The sequence below is a fragment of the Thamnophis elegans genome, chromosome 5 (assembly GCF_009769535.1).
Source record: "Thamnophis elegans isolate rThaEle1 chromosome 5, rThaEle1.pri, whole genome shotgun sequence".
NCBI lineage: Eukaryota > Metazoa > Chordata > Lepidosauria > Squamata > Colubridae > Thamnophis > Thamnophis elegans.
This window is the reverse complement of record NC_045545.1, coordinates 22,397,801-22,418,040: the sequence shown is the minus strand read 5'-3', so window position 1 is coordinate 22,418,040 and position 20,240 is coordinate 22,397,801. Positions and strand designations below refer to the sequence as shown.

Genomic DNA, 20,240 nt, shown 5'->3' with positions numbered 1-20,240 from the left:
TACAATTCTAGGCTTCCATGAAGTTAGTCTTTTGTTACTTGATGCTGGCATGGCTTTGGGTGAAGATTGTATGGAGAGCAGGGACAGAGGTTACTAGCACTTGCCTCCCTGATATGGATTCTTTGGCTGGGGTTGGTACTTTCTTACAGTGCAAAGCATGCACCCAGGAGGCTAGATGTTGACACTTCACAGCAGTATTGGTGGTTAAGATGATCTGGAATGAACCCTTCCAACAAGGAGCCAGGCAATTCTTTTGTTGAAATACCTTCACCAGTTGTCAAGGGGTGGCAACAGTGATGGGTTGCAGCCGGTACACACCGGTACGTGCATACTGGAGCCAGCCCAGGGCACCAGATACTGTTCCGGTACTGTACTCTTGATGGCCCACCCACCTGCCCGACCTCCTTACAGGAGTTTAAAGGCATTTGTGCTTCTGCGCAGGCGCATGGCACGTACAGCACCTGTGCAATGTTCTGTGGAGCAGCTGGAGTGTTGTGGAACATCACGGAGGTGCTTGAATGCATGCGCGCACTGCGCACATGTGCACATGGGCTGCGCACATCCATGAGGATGCTGCCGGTCCCATTCCAACCATATCGGTTGGAACGGGATTTGCAACCCACCACTGGGTGGCAAGGATGTAGAGTCTTTTTTTTGGGGGGGGGGGGGGGGAAGCACAGCAGCAACGTTTGAATGACATGTCTTTAAGGTTGTGACAAGGACAGGTTAGGCTTGTATGCCAGCCAGGTTCACCACAGACTGGGGAGAAGCAGACAATGCAGTTAGAGAAAAAATATTTAGCCAGAACATGAACTCCAGGAGAAAAACATTTTTTTGTTGATAGCAGAAGACATCCCTCAGGGCCAGCATGGGCAGGCTCATGTTGTAGACGAACAAGAAGGGGGAAATAGGGCAGCCATCCAGGAGATGCCATATCCCTATGGAATCAACAGTACAGTCAGAGTTGCACCATGTTCAGAGACAGGAGCAGAGGCACTGCATGACAGCAACTTGAGAGGGCAGGTGCAGCACATCCAAAAGATCTTTAACATCCTTAGCATTCTTTATTGGAGATCCTTGATTTAAATTTTTTCATCCAGGTCCCACATTTTATGTATAGCATATTCTACTATCCTCTGATTAAAATTCACTTCTTTTTTTCATGGAACAAAAACATAATAGTATCTGGGACAGAGGACACTAATATTATTTGATTTAGGCACTCCTTAACACTACTTAAAATTATTTTAATCAATTCTGCCCAAATTCCCAAACCAAGGATGTAATTTGTTTAATACATTCAGTAGAAAAGCAAGAGCAGGTGTTTTTCAAGGAAAAGAAATGAGAAAAGTTCTATGGAAGATATGTGAAAGAAATTCATGGTAAAATGCAATGAGTTACTGACAAGAGATAAACAGAGATGACTAGTTGTTCTGAAGTGAAAAGTCAAGGTAAAGTTATAATTGGGGGAGGAAAAGAAAACAGGAAAGAAGTCAAATTAATTATTACTTTGCTAAACTGTTTCTCTCTCACCACTGAACAAGCTTAAAACATTACAAATTGCATAATGACATATAATCCCAATGGGTAAAAAGACTGCATCATTTCTTTATGCATGTTCCCCCCACCCATCTTTTTTTTTCCAAACCCAGATTCCTTAGTCGTATTTTACACAGCTTAAATTTGTAGCAGGGTTTGGGGTTTTTTTTTGCAAAAACTTTGTCCAAATATCCCACACACAGAGACAGACACACACACAAGACTTCCTCTATGAATGAGTCACATTCATAGCCGAGTCTATTCGTACAGTTCACAATGGAATAAGAGAAAGATTGCAGGCTCGCAGCTTGCAATTAAACTAGAGAGCAGTTAAATCTTTCATGGCTAAAAATTTTATACTGAAAGTTCCAAAAGTTTGGCAAAAGTTTGCATGGTGGCATCTAGGATGTCTTTACCAAATCATAGACATAACCATTTTAGACCAGGAGCCACCCCATCACAAAGCAAGAACATCCAAAAGAAAACGAACATAAAAAGGCAACACACATTAACTATATGAATAGTGAATGTAATTCTAGACCATAGGCCAACGGAAAAGACCTTCTTTCTATGGAAAAGTGGTCCGGCTCAAATGCTTGTGGTTACATTTCTGGATCTGGATCTCTCTCCCCCCCACTCTCTCTCCCTCTCCCCCACTCCCCCCATCTCTGTTTGTTTTCTTCCACTAAGATAAGGCAACTGAATCCTGCCAACACAGGCAGTCCTTATGTATGGAAAACATCAATTCTTTCCCAAAGAAAAATTAAGGAGAAAGATGTGCCACCTCGGCAACAGACCCAACCCTTATATGGAAAAGATAGCAGGCACAGGAAATAAAGCCACTCACCCTTCCAGCAAACAAGCTGACCCTTCTTTTCCCTCTACAGGAAAAAGGGCCGACATGGCACAAAGTAATTAAGTTGGGATATAGACACTTATAAAAGCAAGCTAAAAGACACTACTAATAATTTGAGATTATTTATAAGGAAAGACAGAAAGGAAAAAACAAGGTCAGGTAAAGAAAAATCATAGTGCTGAAGGAAAAAGTACCCAGGATAAAAAAATAGCAATTCAAACAAAAGAAGGAATGGAAAACTCAATCCTAGCAGCAAGGTTAAACTTCCTCCAATTAAATTAGGCAGTATCATAAAGAAGACTAAATGATAATGAGGAAGAGAAAAATAAACCAATATAACAAATTGAGCATAGTGTAAAGAAGTAAACAATTCAAAATAAAGGAGTCAATAGAGAGATGATAGATAATGAGAAGAAGGCAAAAAGGACTCTGACATAGGCATGCTCCAGCTACATTGAGGCATAATCTTAATCAGGAGCAAAATAATCAAGAGTCATATATTCAGAAATCTTATCATAGGAATCATTAAAAGAAACACACTCAGCATAATTAATGTAACAATCAAAAAAACCTACGCATGACCACCAAGGCAGGGTGAATAACAAGTCACCCAGCTCATACAATAAGGCTTTGGGAAAGATCTGGTCAAAAGGGATTCAAGAAATACTTCACAATATCAATGCAAACACATACGTACAGTGTCTATTTAAAAAAAACCAACAAAGAGGCAGCGATAGCAGCAACATCAGGAAATACACAATCTCAGAAAATACACATATAAATTAAATGCATAAAATATCAAAAAGATTAAACCTTACCACACATTGTCAATGAAGAGGAGGCATAAGAAAGTATTCATTTTTCAAAAAAGGCAAAGTATAGTAAAACACACAGGGGCACGACCCCAACCACAACTTTCAATACAAGGGAGTGATCAGTTCCCAAGGGAATCAGCTCCTTCTGAGGTCCCAGCCACGGGACCAGCCCCCACTGTTTTGCCCAGAAGGCATGACAAGCAAGGGAGAAAGAAAGGACAAGAAACCTGTCCTTAAAGCAAGTCCGGGTGTGACCCTTCCCTTGCAACCAAATTGTGAGACAGCTTTAGTTAGCTTTACCTAGCTAACTAAACCACAGCAATTTCCCTATCTAACTACTCTATGTCCCCAAAGAGGGAGCTTCCAGCTTACCTCTGATCCAAAGTAGATTGTGTCCGGAAAGGAGCAGGTTCTGGTTATCTGGAGGCCAAAGACCAGGAAGTTGTAAAAATCCCAGATGGACACCAGATCTCTTCCAGCAACTGTCCTTTCCCGGCCGACATATATTGTCAACAGATTTGTTGCAGAGGCAATATTTAATTAGGAAGTTCCTCACTCAAAGTTTAGATATTTTTATTAGTATAGAATTTTTCTCACTTGTACCTAAACATGAACCAAACATATCCTTTATTGTTGTTGTTGTTGTTGTTGTGTCCATATGACATTGCTTTCATTTTTCTCTCCATTTCTTAAGTAAAAAGGTAAAGGTTCCCCTCGCACATATCTGCTAGTCGTTCCCAGGGTGTGCTGCTCATCTCCGTTTCAAAGCCGAAGAGCCAGCGCTGTCCAAAGACATCTCTGTTGTCATGTGGCCAGCATGACTAAATGCCAAAGGCACACAGAACGCTGGTACCTTCCCACCAAAGTGCTCCCTATTTTTCTATTTGCATTTTTACATGCTTTTGAACTGCTATGTTGGGAGAAGCTAAAACAAGTAACAGGAGCTCACTCCATTTACACAGCGCTAGGGATTCGAACTGCCAAACTGCCGACCTTTCTGATCGACAAGCTCAGCTTCTTAGCCACTGAGCCATCGCGTCCCTACAGTCCTTAAGCAAGACAAGCCTAAATTTTCCTTAGCTATACTGATATTAAAATATTTATTATTAATGCTTTCAGGCTGCTTCGGTATAATTTTAAACTACTAATAAATTCTAAGTTAATAACAAATACAGGTATTAATAATCATAGAAAAACTCACAGCCATAAAAATTATGATACTTCAGACATAATAATTAATATTCTTATCATAATAAATTAGACATTATTATAATCTTTCATTTCATACCCAGGTACTTATTACTCTTCATTACTCTCCAGTCTTCAAATATGTACTGGAAAAGCACTTTTTCAAATACTTTCTGAATACGAAGGTTGTAGCGAAGGTTGTCGAGAGTGCCTGGATGAAGCTGTCTACCTGGATCTGTTTCAGTTGGGTTTCAGGCCCGGATACAGCATGGAGATGGCATTGGTCACGTTGGTCGATGATCTCTGGTAGGCCTGGAACAGGGGCTGCTCCTCTGTCCTGGTCCTATTAGACCTCTTGGCAGCTTTCGATACCATCGACCATGGTATCCTACTGTGACAACTCGGGGGGTTGGGAGTGGGGGCCACCATTTTACGGTGGTTCTCCTCCTACCTGTCTTACTCTTTGGTTGCAGTTTGTGTTGACTGGAGGGCAGGGATCTACCCCGAGGCACGTCACTTGTGGGGTGCCCGAGGGGTCGGTTCTCTCACCCCTCCTGTTCAACATATATATGAAACCACTGGGTGAGATCATCCGTGGTTTGGGGGTACGGTATCATCAATATGCTGATGATACCCAACTTTTCATCTTTACCCCAAACCACGCAAACAATGCCCTTGACATGATGTCTCGATGCCTGGAGGCTGTGCAGATCTGGATGGGGAGGAACAGGCTCAAGCTCAATCCCTCCAAGACTGAGTGGCTGTGTTTTCCGTCATCTCAATTTGTGCATCTTGTTCCATCTTTAGATGATAGGGGGAGAAATTTTAGCCCCCTCAGAGAGGGCCCGCAATCTGGGAGTCCTCCTGGATACGCAGCTTACTTTAGAAGAACACCTGACGGCTGTGACCAGGGGGGCCTTTTACCAGGTTTGCCTGGTACGTCAGTTGCGCCCCTTCCTGGATCGGGATGCTCTGTGCACAGTCACTCATGCCCTCGTCCTTTCTCGCCTGGACTACCGTAACGCTCTCTACATGGAGCTGCCCTTGAAAAGCACCCGGATATTTCAACTGGTCCAGAATGTGGCTGCGCAGGTTACCAGGTGCTCCCATGTTGTGCACCTTTTAGGCAGCCTGCACTGGTTGCCGGTTGTCTTCCAGGTGCGATTCAAGGTACTAATTATGACCTTTAAAGCACTCCATGGCTTAGGCCCAGGATACTTGCGAGACCACCTACTGCCACCAGTAGCCTCCCACCATCCAGTGCGATCCCACAGAGTTGGCCTCCTCAGGTGCCGTTGGCCAGACAGTGTCAGCTAGCAACCCCCAGGAGAGCCTTCTCTGCGGGAGCACCTTCCCTCTGGAATGAGCTGCCCCGGAGCTTCGTATAATCCCAACCTCCGGTCCTTCCGACGCGCCCTAAAAAGTTGGCTTTTCCAGCAAGCCAGCCTGGCCTAAACAAAATAAAATAAATGATTGATTATTGTTAATTTTAATTGATTTTTTAATGTTATTGTTAATCTTAGTTGGGTTTGTTTTTTGGATACTCTATCTAATTTTTAAAAAATTTTTGTAATATGTGGTTTTTTTAATGTTGTACGCCACCCTGAGTCCTTGGGAGAAGGGCGGCATATAAATCTAATAAACCAAACCAAACCAATACCAGGGGCGAGTTTGCAGATATTACATTTGAGAAAATATTCCACGGAAGGGAAGTGTTTGCAAAAAATTGCTTTGTGTAGGTAGAAGGATTTCCAGCAAGCATTCTCTGAAAACACTCTGTTGTAGAAAGCAGTCTCACGGACGATCACTCCTAGGTCACACAGGATTTTAGAGTTTGTAATAATTATCTTGAACTGCATCCAAGATCAACCAACAACCAATGCAGTTCTCGAAATATTGATAGTGCATATTGGGTTCTTCTTGTTAACATATCAGCTGCTGCATTTTACGTTAATTGCAACTATTTCCTTCTTTATTCCAATATCATCTAAAGTAGCTTTGAGATGTATAAAATCCACCAAGCTTTTCCACCCATTACTTTGCTGATTCCAATATGGGTGAACAGAACTTTCTTCAACAGGTTACATTTTCATTATCGGTACAGGTACTAAAACAATATTACAAAGAGACCTAATTCCAAAACTGTCCAAAACCAGTCTTAAGGTGTGTGAAATCTACTAGGCTTTGTCACTCATTACCTTGGAGGAAAGTTAGGTACTTGACATGCCTAAATACAGACCGATTGAAGGAAATAAATTCCATCCTACTACTGCTAGTCCTCGATTTACAACAGTTCATTTAGTGACTGTTCAAAGTTACAATGGCACTGAAAAAAAGGACTTATGACTGTTTTTCACAGTAATGATCTTTGCAGCATCCCATGATCATGTGATCAAAATTCAGATGCTTGGCAACTGGATCACATTTATGATGCAGTCACGTGATCACATTTTGTGACCTTCTGAACAAGCGAAGTCAGTCGGGAAGCCAGGTTACTTATCTTATCAATTGTAGCAATTCATTTAACAACTGTGGCAAGAAAGATTGTAAAATGGGGCAAACTCATTTAACAAATGTTTCCCTTAAAACCAGAAACATTGAATTCAATTGCGGTCATAAGCTGAGGACTTGTACAGCTGTTTATTGATTCAAGATTGGTGATTAGTGTTTCATTTTAGATTTCATTTTAGAGAAAAGCTCTGTGGCATATGCATTTTGATGTTGGCCAATTCCTTGTTCTCAGAAAATATAAATTACTATATGTTGTGCCCACACACCTGCAATATCATATATAAAAATGCTAAAATAATTTTAAGTGTCACAAGCTACTTCATACAAATGTCACATTCAGAATCGGGCAGCCCACTTATAATCATTTGTTTTTGGTGAGTAGAAATGTTTATCATTTACTCTATATTTGAAATTTTATTTACTAAATTTAAAACTTTGCAATTATTTTGTAACTAAAAACACCCCCTGTAACTTTCGTATATTTTTGAGAAACAATGGCATATTACAATTGTTATAGGCATTAACCTATTAATCTATTTAATTTGCAGCAACTTCACAAAGTAATTATAAAGTTACTTTAGACAAGTATAAATTGCACTAACAAAAAAATGAAAATAATGATTGTACTGTTTAATTTCAATTTATATGCTCTGAGAACAAAAACAGGAAAGCTTCAAAAATCTTCATAAGTAGAAATTGCAGAATTTTATAGGACCTATTGTGTCTGGGATACATACATTGCTTTTGTGATATTTTAAATTAACAATTCTATGACAAATTTGTTTCAGTTTACAGAATAAATGTAAAGATACAATCTTAAAATGTAATCAAGTATGTTAGCCCTGTTTTAGAATATCTGTGTATCAGAGGGTTTCCTGCACAAACATTTCATAATATATCAGTTTATACAACAGCAATAATATTGGTGAAAATATTCAGAATTAAATAAAGTAAATCTAGAACCATTAAAGTCAGTGCATTTTCCAAAGGCTGTTAGTGGGAATTCAAACTATAGAGTTTTGTTCTCACAGTACTGAAATAATTAATGACAGCAAAAGTGATTAATCAATGAATCAGCAACTATATCTTTCAGTTCTAAAATATTCAATTAAAATCTGTACAGGATTGCTCCATACACATTTGACAAGGCAACTTTAATTAGATAGATGAAAAAATCAGTTTATTAAAACTAAGTAAAAATAAACTTACCACCATGTTTTTCTACTTAAATATCCTCTAATCCATCTCTGGATAATCAAGATTGGTGAATGATGAACTAGAACATGATTGATCTTGGAAATTATATTTCTTACTATTTTCATTTCTTCCTGAAAATTAGTATCCTAAAAATAAAACAAAGCAATATAGCAACGTTCATCAAAGTGCATTAAAACCAACTATGCTTTATGTCTTTTTAAATGATATTTCTGAAAGCAATTATTTTGGATAAAGCATCCTAGCTAATTTGTTTTGGCTTATAAATATATATTCTGGTAATAGATTGCTTTTATGTAAACCTTTTTAACTGAACTCATAAGAGGTCATAAATTTGTCGTATTCTTCGTTGGAATAAATTGAACTATAAGTTCCATTTATCATAGAAACAGACATTTACATCATTTTTTTTTTTTTTGCAAGGGCATATCATATATTTTTGCTGTTCCGAGCAGCAATTTTTTCCATTTTAGTTTAGCTGGCTTTGGTCAATAGCTGTCAAAACTAGAAGCAGGGATACTCACAAATTGTAAGTTGATGCTAAATTTAATGCTGAGAAATAATAAGCAAAAGTAACAAATTCAATAGAAATGGTACTTTCGGAATCAAACTGCTCTTTCTTGGCAGGATGGATATAATGAACTATAATTTATCACTGACAAGATTTTTGACTGACTCGTAGAATCCTAACTTCTCTTATCTTGTTCAGCATGTACAGCTTAAGGGACAATGTAAAGATGCTTCCCAGATCCCATTTGTACAAATCTGCTCCTATTCAATGTCTGACTGGGATTGGTAGCACAATGACCAAGACAAAAATGTTCCAACTTGGGTACATAGAACCAGTAACTGCTAAATTGTTTAATATTATACATTTAATAAATGTGTGTGCACTTAGGTATGTAGTATGATGTCCTTCCACGAATGTTATAAATAAGCTATTTTGAAGAATGTAATATAGTTTGACTATACAGGAATTTCATAAATAAAGATTCAACAGGATTTTTATGAACAGCATTTTTTTCTCAGTATAAAATTCATTATTTCAGAATTCAAATAAAATCAATTAAAAGACTATTCCTTTTCTCTATCATTTAAGGATTCTAGTAAGCAAGTGTTTCTTATGCATGTGATCAAAAATAGGACCCACTTTTACTGGTAGAAAACTTCAGAACAATAAACTCCTATATAGTATGCATTGAAACAGAGCTGAGAAATTTTTCCTATATCATGAATTAAGACACATCAGGATTCATCTTTTCACAGGAAATGAAATTGTAAATTTTGTCTCCAAATCCTTTTATATATATATCTAACATCATCACAGTGTAAAAACTACCATTGATTTGCATTTATGCATCATTGATCAATTTGGATATATAGCAATACTAGCTGTACCCAGCCACGCATTGCTGTGGCCCAGTCTGGGAGTAGTGGGGCGGCAGGTGGGTGCTGCCATTGGTCAGGACTTGGGGCTGCTGGGCTGGGTGAGGCTGGTTGGGGGAGATGGCGCCGGGGCTGTCGGCCTCGTGGAAGTTGTTGAGCATCTCCTTGGAGGAGCTGCGCTCGGGCTCCCACAAGTCAGTGGCCCGGGAGAGTGAGACATCCAGGATCTTGGAGAAGTCCTTGGTGTGCGGCTTCATGGAGCACCCATGGGCTGCCCCAGTCCCGCTGCATCTCACGCTGACACCGCCGCCCCGTTGGAGCCATCTTGGCGAGGCCATAGCTGGCTCGCTGTGAGGGGGAGTGGAGAGCCTGCATGGCTGGCCGGGCTGAGGGGATGCTCCACCTCCGCCTCCTCTGGAGCTCCGCTGGGCTGGCCGGGGGTAGGCCGGTTTAAGGGCAGGGGAGGCGGCCAAGGGATGGTGCAGGTGGTGCAGGAGGGGAGGGAAGAGAGGGGAGGGGGAGGCCAAAGGGTTTCGGCTCTCCTTGGCGGAAATGGCCAAAGCTCGTCAGAGGAGGGGCGGAAAGGGGAAAGGGTGCAGCCGCAGCCCAGCCACACATATAAATGGACCGTCAGAACAAAGCTGGAGAGAGGCCAAACTGTTACGAATATACTATACTCACTAAATGAATGCTATGGTAAACGACACAGCTCAATTCCAACACAAAAAGAAATAATTAAATCAAAATGAAAATGTCAAAATCTATGAAAATTCAATATAATAATGCAATTGGAAACATTGAAATGAAATCATGAAATATTTAGTATAGCATGTGTTGCTTTTACGTCCACCAGATGGTGCTGGTTTTCAAAAAGCATGTTTTTACAAAAAATCATGTTTTTACCTGTCACAGGTGTAACATCTATATAATATACATATATAAAACATTTGCATATTCGAATGCAACTTTGTGTCAAAATTTCAAAGCAATCGGTGAAGAACTTTCGGAGATTAGTGATTTTGAACAAACAACCATTACATTTTTATTTATATAGATATATAGGGGACATGGTGGCTCAGTAGCTAAGACGCTGAGCTTGTTGATCAGTTTAGGGGTTCGAATCCCTAGTGCCGCGTAATGGAGTGAGCTCCCATTACTTGTCCCAGCTTCAGCCAACCTAGCAGTTTGAAAGCATGTAAAAATGCAAGTAGAAAGGTAGGAACCACCTTTGGTGGGAAGGCAAAAGTGCTCTGTGCGCCTTTGGCATTTAATCATGCCGGCCACATGATCAAGGAGATGTCTTTCGACAGTGCTGGCTCTTCAGCTTTGAAACGGAGATAAGCACCGCTCCCTAGAGCCAGAAATGACTAGCACACATGTATGGGGGAAACTTTAACCACCACCACCACCACCCCACATTCAAAGTGATTTGTTCTCTACACATCTTAAAATTAAATAGAGAACTCAATTGAACAAGAGTATCAAAACATTTTACTAGTTTATTTATTCATTGTGGAAATTGATCCAAAGCTAAATATTTGTGTGTGTGCTTTTCAATAACTGGTATGCCCCCCCTCACCCCATTTGTACAGCAATCACTGGAAATAAACATGAACATGAATTGTTGATCAGTCCTATGTATCAGCTTTGAGGACTATGACCTCATTCATCCTTACAGAACAGCTTCAACTCAGGGATATTGGTGGGCTAATTGAATGAACTGTGTGCTTCAGGTCCTTTCACAATATTTCTCTAGGATTCAGGTCAAAATATTGACTCGATCATTTCCTTCTGCTTTTATCATTCTTCAGTCATGCAACTATATGTTTGGGCTATTGATTTCGTGCATGATAAATTTTGTCTTGAAATCAGGTCACTGACAGATACCCTGATATTTTCCTGTAGAATTTGCTAATACAATTCAAAATTCACAGTTCCATCAATGACGGCAAACCGTTCTGCTCCAGAATGGCAAAGCAGCTCCAAACCATGATATTGCCATCATCAGGTTTCAGTAATGGGATAGGTTTCTTATGCTGTCACTATTTACTTTTCACCAAACCTAATTCAACAAGTGGATTTCTTTAGTTTCTCTTTGTATCTTTCCTGGAACAACTTGAACAGTTTTTCTTTGTATCTTCTCAGAAAGAATTTCCATGGTTTATTATTTGTTTGTTTGTTTGAACCTCACCTTCCGTATATTGCTTTCCAAGTCACTCTTCTTATTTATTATGTGTATGTCCCTTTTAATTATTAAAATTGTTTTCATTTGTAAATCCATTTTGACATTATTTTCCATATAACCATTATGGCATTTTAAAATTTATTTTCAGACTTACATTTTTTCTCTTATCCAGTATTTTTCAAACTACAAATTCACCTTCAAATCAGTCTCTGTTTAATCCAATAAAACCTGTTGTTTTTCTATAGCCTTTGCTATAGTGGCACACAATTTTGTAAGTAAGTTCTGAGTAAACTGGTCACAAAAAGCCTTAATTTCTTCTTAAATCTAATAGCACAGCCTCAATGTATTAATAGTCTGTTCTTTAAAAGTAATTCTTTGTTCTTTCTGTAGCTAGTCTTCAAGTCCCCTCTTACCATCTGTTTGTTTTCCTTTCAGGAAAGGTTTCCTACAGGAGGCTTTCTTAACATTAATTTTAAAAACTTCATATACGATTTTATAAATTTTTGAACACCTCATAGGAAATGTTCTCTCAGGTCCATCTAGCCTATTAAATGTCAGAGCTGCTTCCCTCAGTAACCAAGAAAGAAACCACTCAACTCCATTTTGCAGAATTAAGAGTACTTTTACTGGTTATGAGTAGATAGTAGCTAGGCAAAGCAAGATCTGAGGCAAAAGCGTGCATAATCATAGATATCAATATGTGACCCAACTCCTTCCCCCTGGTAATCCCAGCCCATAGTCCAATCAGTATACCCCACAGGTGCCATGTGGGAGACATCTTCAAAAAACATCATCAGGCATGCGCAGTAGATGGTGAGAACAACTTCCTTTTCACAGGCACTCCTGTACTGACACTTCCCCACCCAAATACAATGCCCCCCTCCCCGTTTCAATGGCAGCCGAAAGCAAGCAGCAAAACAGAGGCTGACAAAATCAACATTCTAGTCCCACTTTTGCTGGCCCCCTCCAAAAAAAATCAAAGCTTCTCTTGTTAATCCTTAAATTTACTCAGAGCTTCTTTCATCCAGGATGAAAGGAAACTCTCTCAGTGCAGTATAACTTATGTTTTGGAAGGTTGTTAACTCAAAAGAAGTAGTAAGCTGTTTCCTAAAGTAATTAAGAGAGGAAGTATGCAAACACAATGTCACTTTAAGGGGTGCTGAGCGTGACTTAGGCAAAATGAATAGTCACCTGGCACTCTCACAAACTCACAGGAGAGTGCCATTTTGCAATCTCTTCGCAGGGAGAATCTGTATGAAGCCATAAATGGGTGCGCCTTATCTTCTCTCTGTTTTCTAAGCAGCCAATCCCTTCACCACCTCCTATTTTCACTCAAAATTTGTAGACTCCATTAAAAGCACAGTCATGCTCAGTCTGCCAAGCTGCCCTGGAGATCTGCAAGCTAAAATAGAAGACACTTTGGAAATGGCAGGAAATCCACACTCTGTACCTCCTCTATCTATTTTGATAAAATCCTGTAATACTTCCCAGAGATGGTTCCCAATGAATTTAATACAATGCAGTTCTGAAGTTATAGATATTGAGCCTATACTAAAAGCAACTCAGAGAATTAAAACCACTTTCCACAATTAATACTCATATTGACTATTTTTCCTGAGAGGAGCAAATATTCCACAAACATACTTGCAGGATGTCTCTTGAGAGGCAGAATCTTTGTCCACACTGAAGTCTAAATAGAAATGTTCTGGCTTGAGCACAGATAAAGGCACAGATTGTTAGAATATACAGGCAAAAATAAAAGTTTCCCCTGCCCAGTCGTGTCAGGCCCTGGGGGGTGGTATTCATCTACATTTCCTAGCTGAGTGAGTGAGCATTATCCGAAGACCTTTCTGTGGCCATATGGCTGGCTTGCCTATATGCCAGAGTTCATGGAACGTTGTTTACCTTCCCACCAAAGTGGTATCTATTTATCTGCTTGCATTTGCATGCATTCCAACTGAGAATATATTTAAAACTTAGTATTCCTAGGAAAGTATACATAATAACACTTTAATACTGTTAAATGACTTTGTGTTTACCTTTCCAGAAAGAGGGTAATAGTCAACAAAAAAGTCCAGCGTAAATGGTTTGAATTTTTCAGTTAGTCTCCAACCTTCAGTTATTTCTTCATCAGAAATGACATAGTAGTCTAGTGCCTTGAGTGAAAAAATGCTGTTAACAACAATGTGTCTATAGGCAATTTTCAAACACAGTGGAGTGTTATATAAAGTGAGTGCGATAAGATCAGGGCAAAAAGATAATGAATGCACATCTTCCAGTGTTGAAATTCCGTTGTCATGTAGATATAATAATTGTAAATTCTTCATATATCTCCAAAACATTGGACCAGGAAGTAATTCTAGCTGAAATAGGATTGAAAAACAAGTTTAAAAGAGAGAAAAATGAAAAAAGATTTAATAATTATGTTTCTTCACTTGAAGAGTATATAATTCTTCAAAAAGCATCACCATCAAATCTGGTCCATAATTACAATTTAGTACTCCCAAAGCTTGCCTTTTGAAGTACGAAAGAAAAAAAGGCCAGTCATTGTCCACCAATATACTTGTAATTCCATAAAAGTTTCCAATACCGAAATAACATAATGGAAAACACTCAGAATGTTTAGATGCTGGAGAATTCTGGGAGTTGAAGTTCATGCAACTTAAAGTTGCCAAGTTTGAGAAACACTGGTCAATAGGAAAAGAGGGAGAGGAGAAATCACCAAAATATTGACAGTGTGGTAGATAACTAATGTATTAATTAAAGGGAATGAAAAAATTCCAGAAATGAGGCAATGAATTCTCAGGTACACCTGAATAATCTAAAAACTTTCCTAAAATTATAAAAATTTTCTGTAGATTTTAAAAGAAACATTAAAAGATTCATTCATTAGAAATTATTAACTCCCTTGATTTAGAAAATTTAATAATAAGGGGGATGAATTACTATGTTTCCCCGAAAATAAGTCAGGGTCTTATTTTCTTTTGACCTCCAAAATGAGCACTTGGCCTTATTTTCGGGAGGTCTTATTATTTTTGAGGTGCAGGAGGTGGCGAGCGTTGTCACCTCATGACTGCTATTGCATTGCAATATTTTTGAGGAGAACTTATTTTAGCATATGCACTCAAAAGGGGATATCTTATTTTGGGGGAAACAGGATAGTATAACCAGGTCTACCTATAGGCATTTTTATCTAAAGAAACTTCTAAAATACCTTTAATATGCCAATAATTTTATAGAAGTTATAACATAAATTGTACATGGTTTATACAATAATTTTAGATTATGAATTTGTTTCTTTATAGACATAGTGTAAAATATCAACAGAAATTGATGATTAAAATATACGTTACGTTGTCTAAAATAAGTATTAAAGGCAAACTCCTGGACCAGAGTTGCATTGGTGTTCAAAGGCATGATTAGGATTCTCTATTCATATAAGAGAAGGTCAGAATATGACATTATCATCTTAAGTCAGTTGAGCATTAAAACTGAATGTTTTTTTTAAAAAAAAGAAGTAAAATTCCCTCCCTCACAAAAATTTGCAAGAAAAATACGGGAAAAGTACAAGAAGACATGAAACAAGACAAAAGAATCTTCACCTATTTTTCAGGCTTCCATTTAGAGTAAGGATATTAAACATCAAACATTTTGAGCCTAAAAATAACCCCATATCAATCTATAGTGCTTTGGCCAGTTAATTTTACCAATATTAAGTCTAGAAACAAAAATTTAACTGTGACTGATTGCCACAATTTTTGAATGCATTGCCAGTGAAATAAAACCCTGGTTCTCTGTAATCCATGGCGACCACATAAAAAGATCAAATTTCAAAGGAGATATTACACATCTTTTAGTTTTAATCCAAGAAATATATATATTTCCAGAGGTGTTCATTTGGATAGTTATTTAATAAAGAGTTGGACCAACCAAAATCATAATAACTGATTTAAGAATCCATAAGTGATTTCATTGGAAAACTCCATAATACTAAGATACATCTAGTGTCAGGCCTGCAATTATATTCTTTTTAGAATTTTGGCCTGCCACACTTTCTCTTATTTCATTATGCTGTTTCATTAGTATAGTTGATGGGAGGGGGGAATAGACAGGAGTAGGATTGTGGAATGTATTGTTATCATTCTTTTCTAGAAGCCAAGGTCATCTTTTGTCTCCGCGACTTTACACCTGACCGGAAGCAGCTGGGTGGAGACGCCAGCGTGGAAGAAGAAGATTGGACCATGTGATGGATTGTGGGTATGGGGACAAGATCATCAACTTTTAACTGGGTGGAATTCTGATGTCATTTCCAGAATTGGGATTAACACAGATGTGCTAAGATGTCTGCTTTATTAAACTGGAACTTTAAGGATTGTTTTGCCTTGAACTCTGATTTAATTCTACATGATACTTGGAACGCTGACACCTAGTTTGATGCAAACATTAGGAGCTCTCTTCTATTGGTCTAGATTATATTGAAGGTGAAGGTTCATTCTCCGATCTTGTGGGTTGGTTTCCGAACATTGCTGAAGATGTCACCTACTCTGGTAATGAAACATTCAGAAACCAAACCACAAGCTCGGAGAACAAACCTTCACCCTCATCATACACTACAGATGCCACTATTGCATGGATTAATTTTTTCAAAAATTACATTTTTAAAGCCATTACTACTCACATGATTATTATGGAGATCCAATTTAATTAAATTAATGCAATATTCAAGTGCATCAATATTTGTAAGGAAATTACAAGACAAATCACATATTTTGAGTGAAACACAATATGGCATGCTTCGCAGATCATATAGGTAGTGTGCATGCAGTCTAACCATAACCAGATTTCTCAGTTTCTTTTCATCTCTTTCATCAGCAGTTTCGCCATATTCAAGTAGTAGTTTTTCAGAAACACAGACAAGGTATTCTAAAAATTCCTCCTCCATAGTTATCTCTTTTATGGTTTATCCATGAGAGATCTAAAGGGGAGAAAGGATTACACAGCAATAAATTACCTTTATTCAGCATTTCTTTTTTTAAAAAAACTTCAAATATAGAAACTAAATATCCAACTGCTAGACACAATTTCCTGTTTTATAAAAAGATAAGCCATTATACAGAAGCTAGGAAGAACAAAACATATTTAAGAAAACTTTTAAGAGCATGCAAGCATCAGTGGAGAAATGCCATTTTACATTTTATCAGATGAACAAAACATTTCATTCTTGTACCACCCAAAATAGGCAATAGAAATATTCTCAATGGCAAATTATTTATTTGTTTTGTTAAAGGACATATTTCATTCCTGGGTTAAGTCTACCAAAATAACAAACAAAAACAGTAATAAAATATAATGATACTTTAAACATTATATAATTTAGCCAATATAAATTGTATTGCCAGACCTTTAAGATAATTTGTGGATGATAAATAAATGTGATCAATAAAACACATGAATTAAAAGCCATTCGAAAAACAGTTCAGTGTAAAGCTTTCTAAATCCTGAAAACAAATTTATAAATTTATAAAACAATATAAAATTTAAATAAAATTGTTTTATAAAATCAAATGGCAGAGGGTTTCAAGGGTTCCACTGAGAAATGATTTTACTGAGAAATGACCGACAATGTATAATCTATAAAGGATGAGTCAACTGTTCATGGCTTCAAAATGATTACTTAAAGAATCATACTTTTTAATCATTCTATTTATTTTTGTGTTTATTTTTAGTCATTCATTACTAAGGCTTATATGTCACTTCAATCGCAACCAGCTGTAAATAGTATACACTACAATTCAGTAAACAGATTTGGCAATAGCGACAGACAATAATGTATTTTAAATCTTACTGTGCCAAGGAATAAGATACTGATGAGACGAAGAGAGATAAACTATCACTTACTGCAGAGGGGATTCCCACTCTCAAATCAGTCTCCAAGAACTGTCAAAGTAGTTAGATATAATGGTTTTTTAAATGCTCAAAGGGTTAGTGCTGAATTACAGTCTCTATTATTCCAGAATGTCCTAAATTTAAGGTAGGAATGTTTACAAGCATAAAACTCATGCCCTTGTCCTTTCTCGCCTGGACTACTGCAATGCTCTCTACATGGGGCTGCCATTGAAGAGCACCCGGCGGCTTCAGCTGATTCAGAATGTGGCCGCATGGGCTATAATGGGGGTACCTAGGTGCTCCCATGTTACACCCCTTTTAGGGGGCCTGCACTGGTTGTCAGTTGTCTTCCGGGTGCGATTCAAGGTACTAATTATGACCTTTAAAGCGCTCCATGGCTTAGGCCCAGGGTACCTGCGAGACTACCTACTAGCCTCCAACTGTCCAGTGCGATCCCACAGAGTTAGCCATTTCAGGGTGCCATCGGCCAGACAGGGTCAGCTAGTGACCCCCAGGGGGAGAGCCTCCTCTGTGGGAGCGCCTTCTCTCTGGAATGAGCTGCCCCCGGAGCTTTGCATAATCCCCGACCTCCGGTCCTTCGAATGCGCCCTAAAAAAATGGCTTTTCCACCAAGCCGGCCTGGCCTGAATAGAATATAGGATTAATTTGGTTGTTAATTTTAATTTAATTTTTAAAATTTTATTGTAAATATCAATTGGGGTTTTTTTTGGATACTTTATTTAATGTCCCTTTTAATTTTTGTAATATGTGTTTTCTTTTATGTTGTATGCCACCCTGAGTCCTTGGGAAAAGGATGGCATATAAATCCAATAAACATAAACCTAAAAACCTAACCTAAAAACTGAACTGGCACCAGGAAGACCAACTGATAAGTTTTAGTCCGCTATCAGCCACAGAAGCTGCCTGAATAATTGGTCAACCATTCCTAACACAGAGAAGAGGGAGTGCTATGCATACTATTTTGAGCTATTGAAGATGGGATATAAATCTAATAAATTAATTAATACATTACCATGCAGTGTCATATATTTAAATTTTGAAAATTTGAGATTTTCAGGATGTCCTAGCTTTCTGGACAGCAATACTTAAAGTTGTAAATAAATCTGTCATACTTAACTTGAAGTCATCAATTCAATCTAAATTTCATACATGCATAAGCAGACTCCCAAGCAGACAATGTTTAGAGTAGCAGCAACCAACAAAAAGAGAGAATCCAAAGTCAAATCATGTAAAATCCCAAGGACAAGTCTTTACAGTTTTTAAGACTGGAAGTCATGAGCCTCACGGCTCAGCACTGTTCCAGGAAACTTCCTAAGCCCTGATTTCTCTCTATAAACCAATAGTCTCTGATTCTGTCAAAGCACAACTGGTGTTGACAAGATCTCTGAAGCACTGAAAAAATAAAGGCTTAGCTTGTTTACAGACTATTTAAAATGTAAGGACTGCAGTAATCCACATTTCATAAATCTCATGAATTGGAAAGGACTATCTACAGATTCTCAGATGACTGGATCAAATGGGTGGATTCAATCCAGCCAAAATATTGCTGTTATATTCTAATGCTACACTATAAAGGGCTTTAAAAGTAATGTCCAACATTTTGAACTGGGCTTAGAAATATGTCTTGCTGCCATATTTGCTGCCATATTTTGTGTACGCTGTAGCTTGAGTTGTCTCCAAAAGCCCTACACAGAGCTCACTGCAATTGTCCAGTCAGATGGTAAATCAGGTGGTAAATCAGGTGGTAAGTCAGGTGGTAAATCATATGTACCTGACATAAGCAGAAGCTCAGTAAATCCCATCTGCCTATGATTTCCATCTACTTGGTACCTGAGCAGGTACTAAGACTTCAGAAGGATACCCAAGTCATAAGCCAACTGCTGGCCAAGGTAACAATCAGAACCAACATTATCAAGTAACAAGTAAAATTAGTACAACTTAATCTAGCCTTGATGTACCCATCTGAAATTAATAGCCTTCATGCATCAGTTGAGGGTTGGCTTAAGACCTGCATCAATGAATTCAATCAATTCAGTTTATTACAGTCATAGACCATAGACCAGAACAAATAAAAACACTCAGTAAATATACAATTAAAAATTCTAGAATAATAAATAACAACTAAAAACTACGATAAAATCCAGTCTGTCTATTATACATGGTCTAACTATACTAAAATTACAATCCATAAACTGTGTGGCCCATTGTCAGTTTAATACTAAATGGGAAAGGAATAAGCAGTGCAAGGGGTTTGCCACATTTGTTATATAAAATAACTATGGTGGATTAGACACGTGTTTCCAACAAATCCCCAGTGCTATTGCACAGAATCTAGCCACCTGTGCTCAACACAACTGTATAAATTCTAGGTAACTGATGGAAGAATGGAAACAATTGTGAATTGGGCAAGGAACATGCCTAAATTCCTCACCTATAGCAGATTTCAAATGAGGATTTTGTGCAAGGTAAAATTTATTGGTTTCATGCAGAGAGATTATAGTGAATAGTGAATAGAGCTGTAACAGGATTCTAAATGAAGTTTCTCAAAACAATGATGACTAGTTAAACAGATTTAGATTAGGGATGAAATTATGCATAATAAATCTAAGGGCCTTTCCTCTTTATTTCTGTTCTCTCA

General features: G+C 38.1%; 1 protein-coding gene across 1 annotated transcript in view; it reads right to left on the bottom strand.

The window, feature by feature from the left end:
- Positions 1 to 20,240, bottom strand: part of LRRIQ3 (leucine rich repeats and IQ motif containing 3) — a 63,850-nt gene that overhangs the window by 40,066 nt on the left and 3,544 nt on the right. Inside the window, exons 2-4 of the mRNA XM_032217238.1 lie at positions 16,374 to 16,670; positions 13,735 to 14,058; positions 8,119 to 8,252 (exon numbers count right to left, since the gene is read on the bottom strand). Of these exons, the coding sequence (XP_032073129.1) occupies positions 8,119 to 8,252; positions 13,735 to 14,058; positions 16,374 to 16,637 (722 nt within the window). The 5' untranslated portion in view covers positions 16,638 to 16,670. The remainder of the gene's footprint in view (positions 1 to 8,118; positions 8,253 to 13,734; positions 14,059 to 16,373; positions 16,671 to 20,240) is intronic.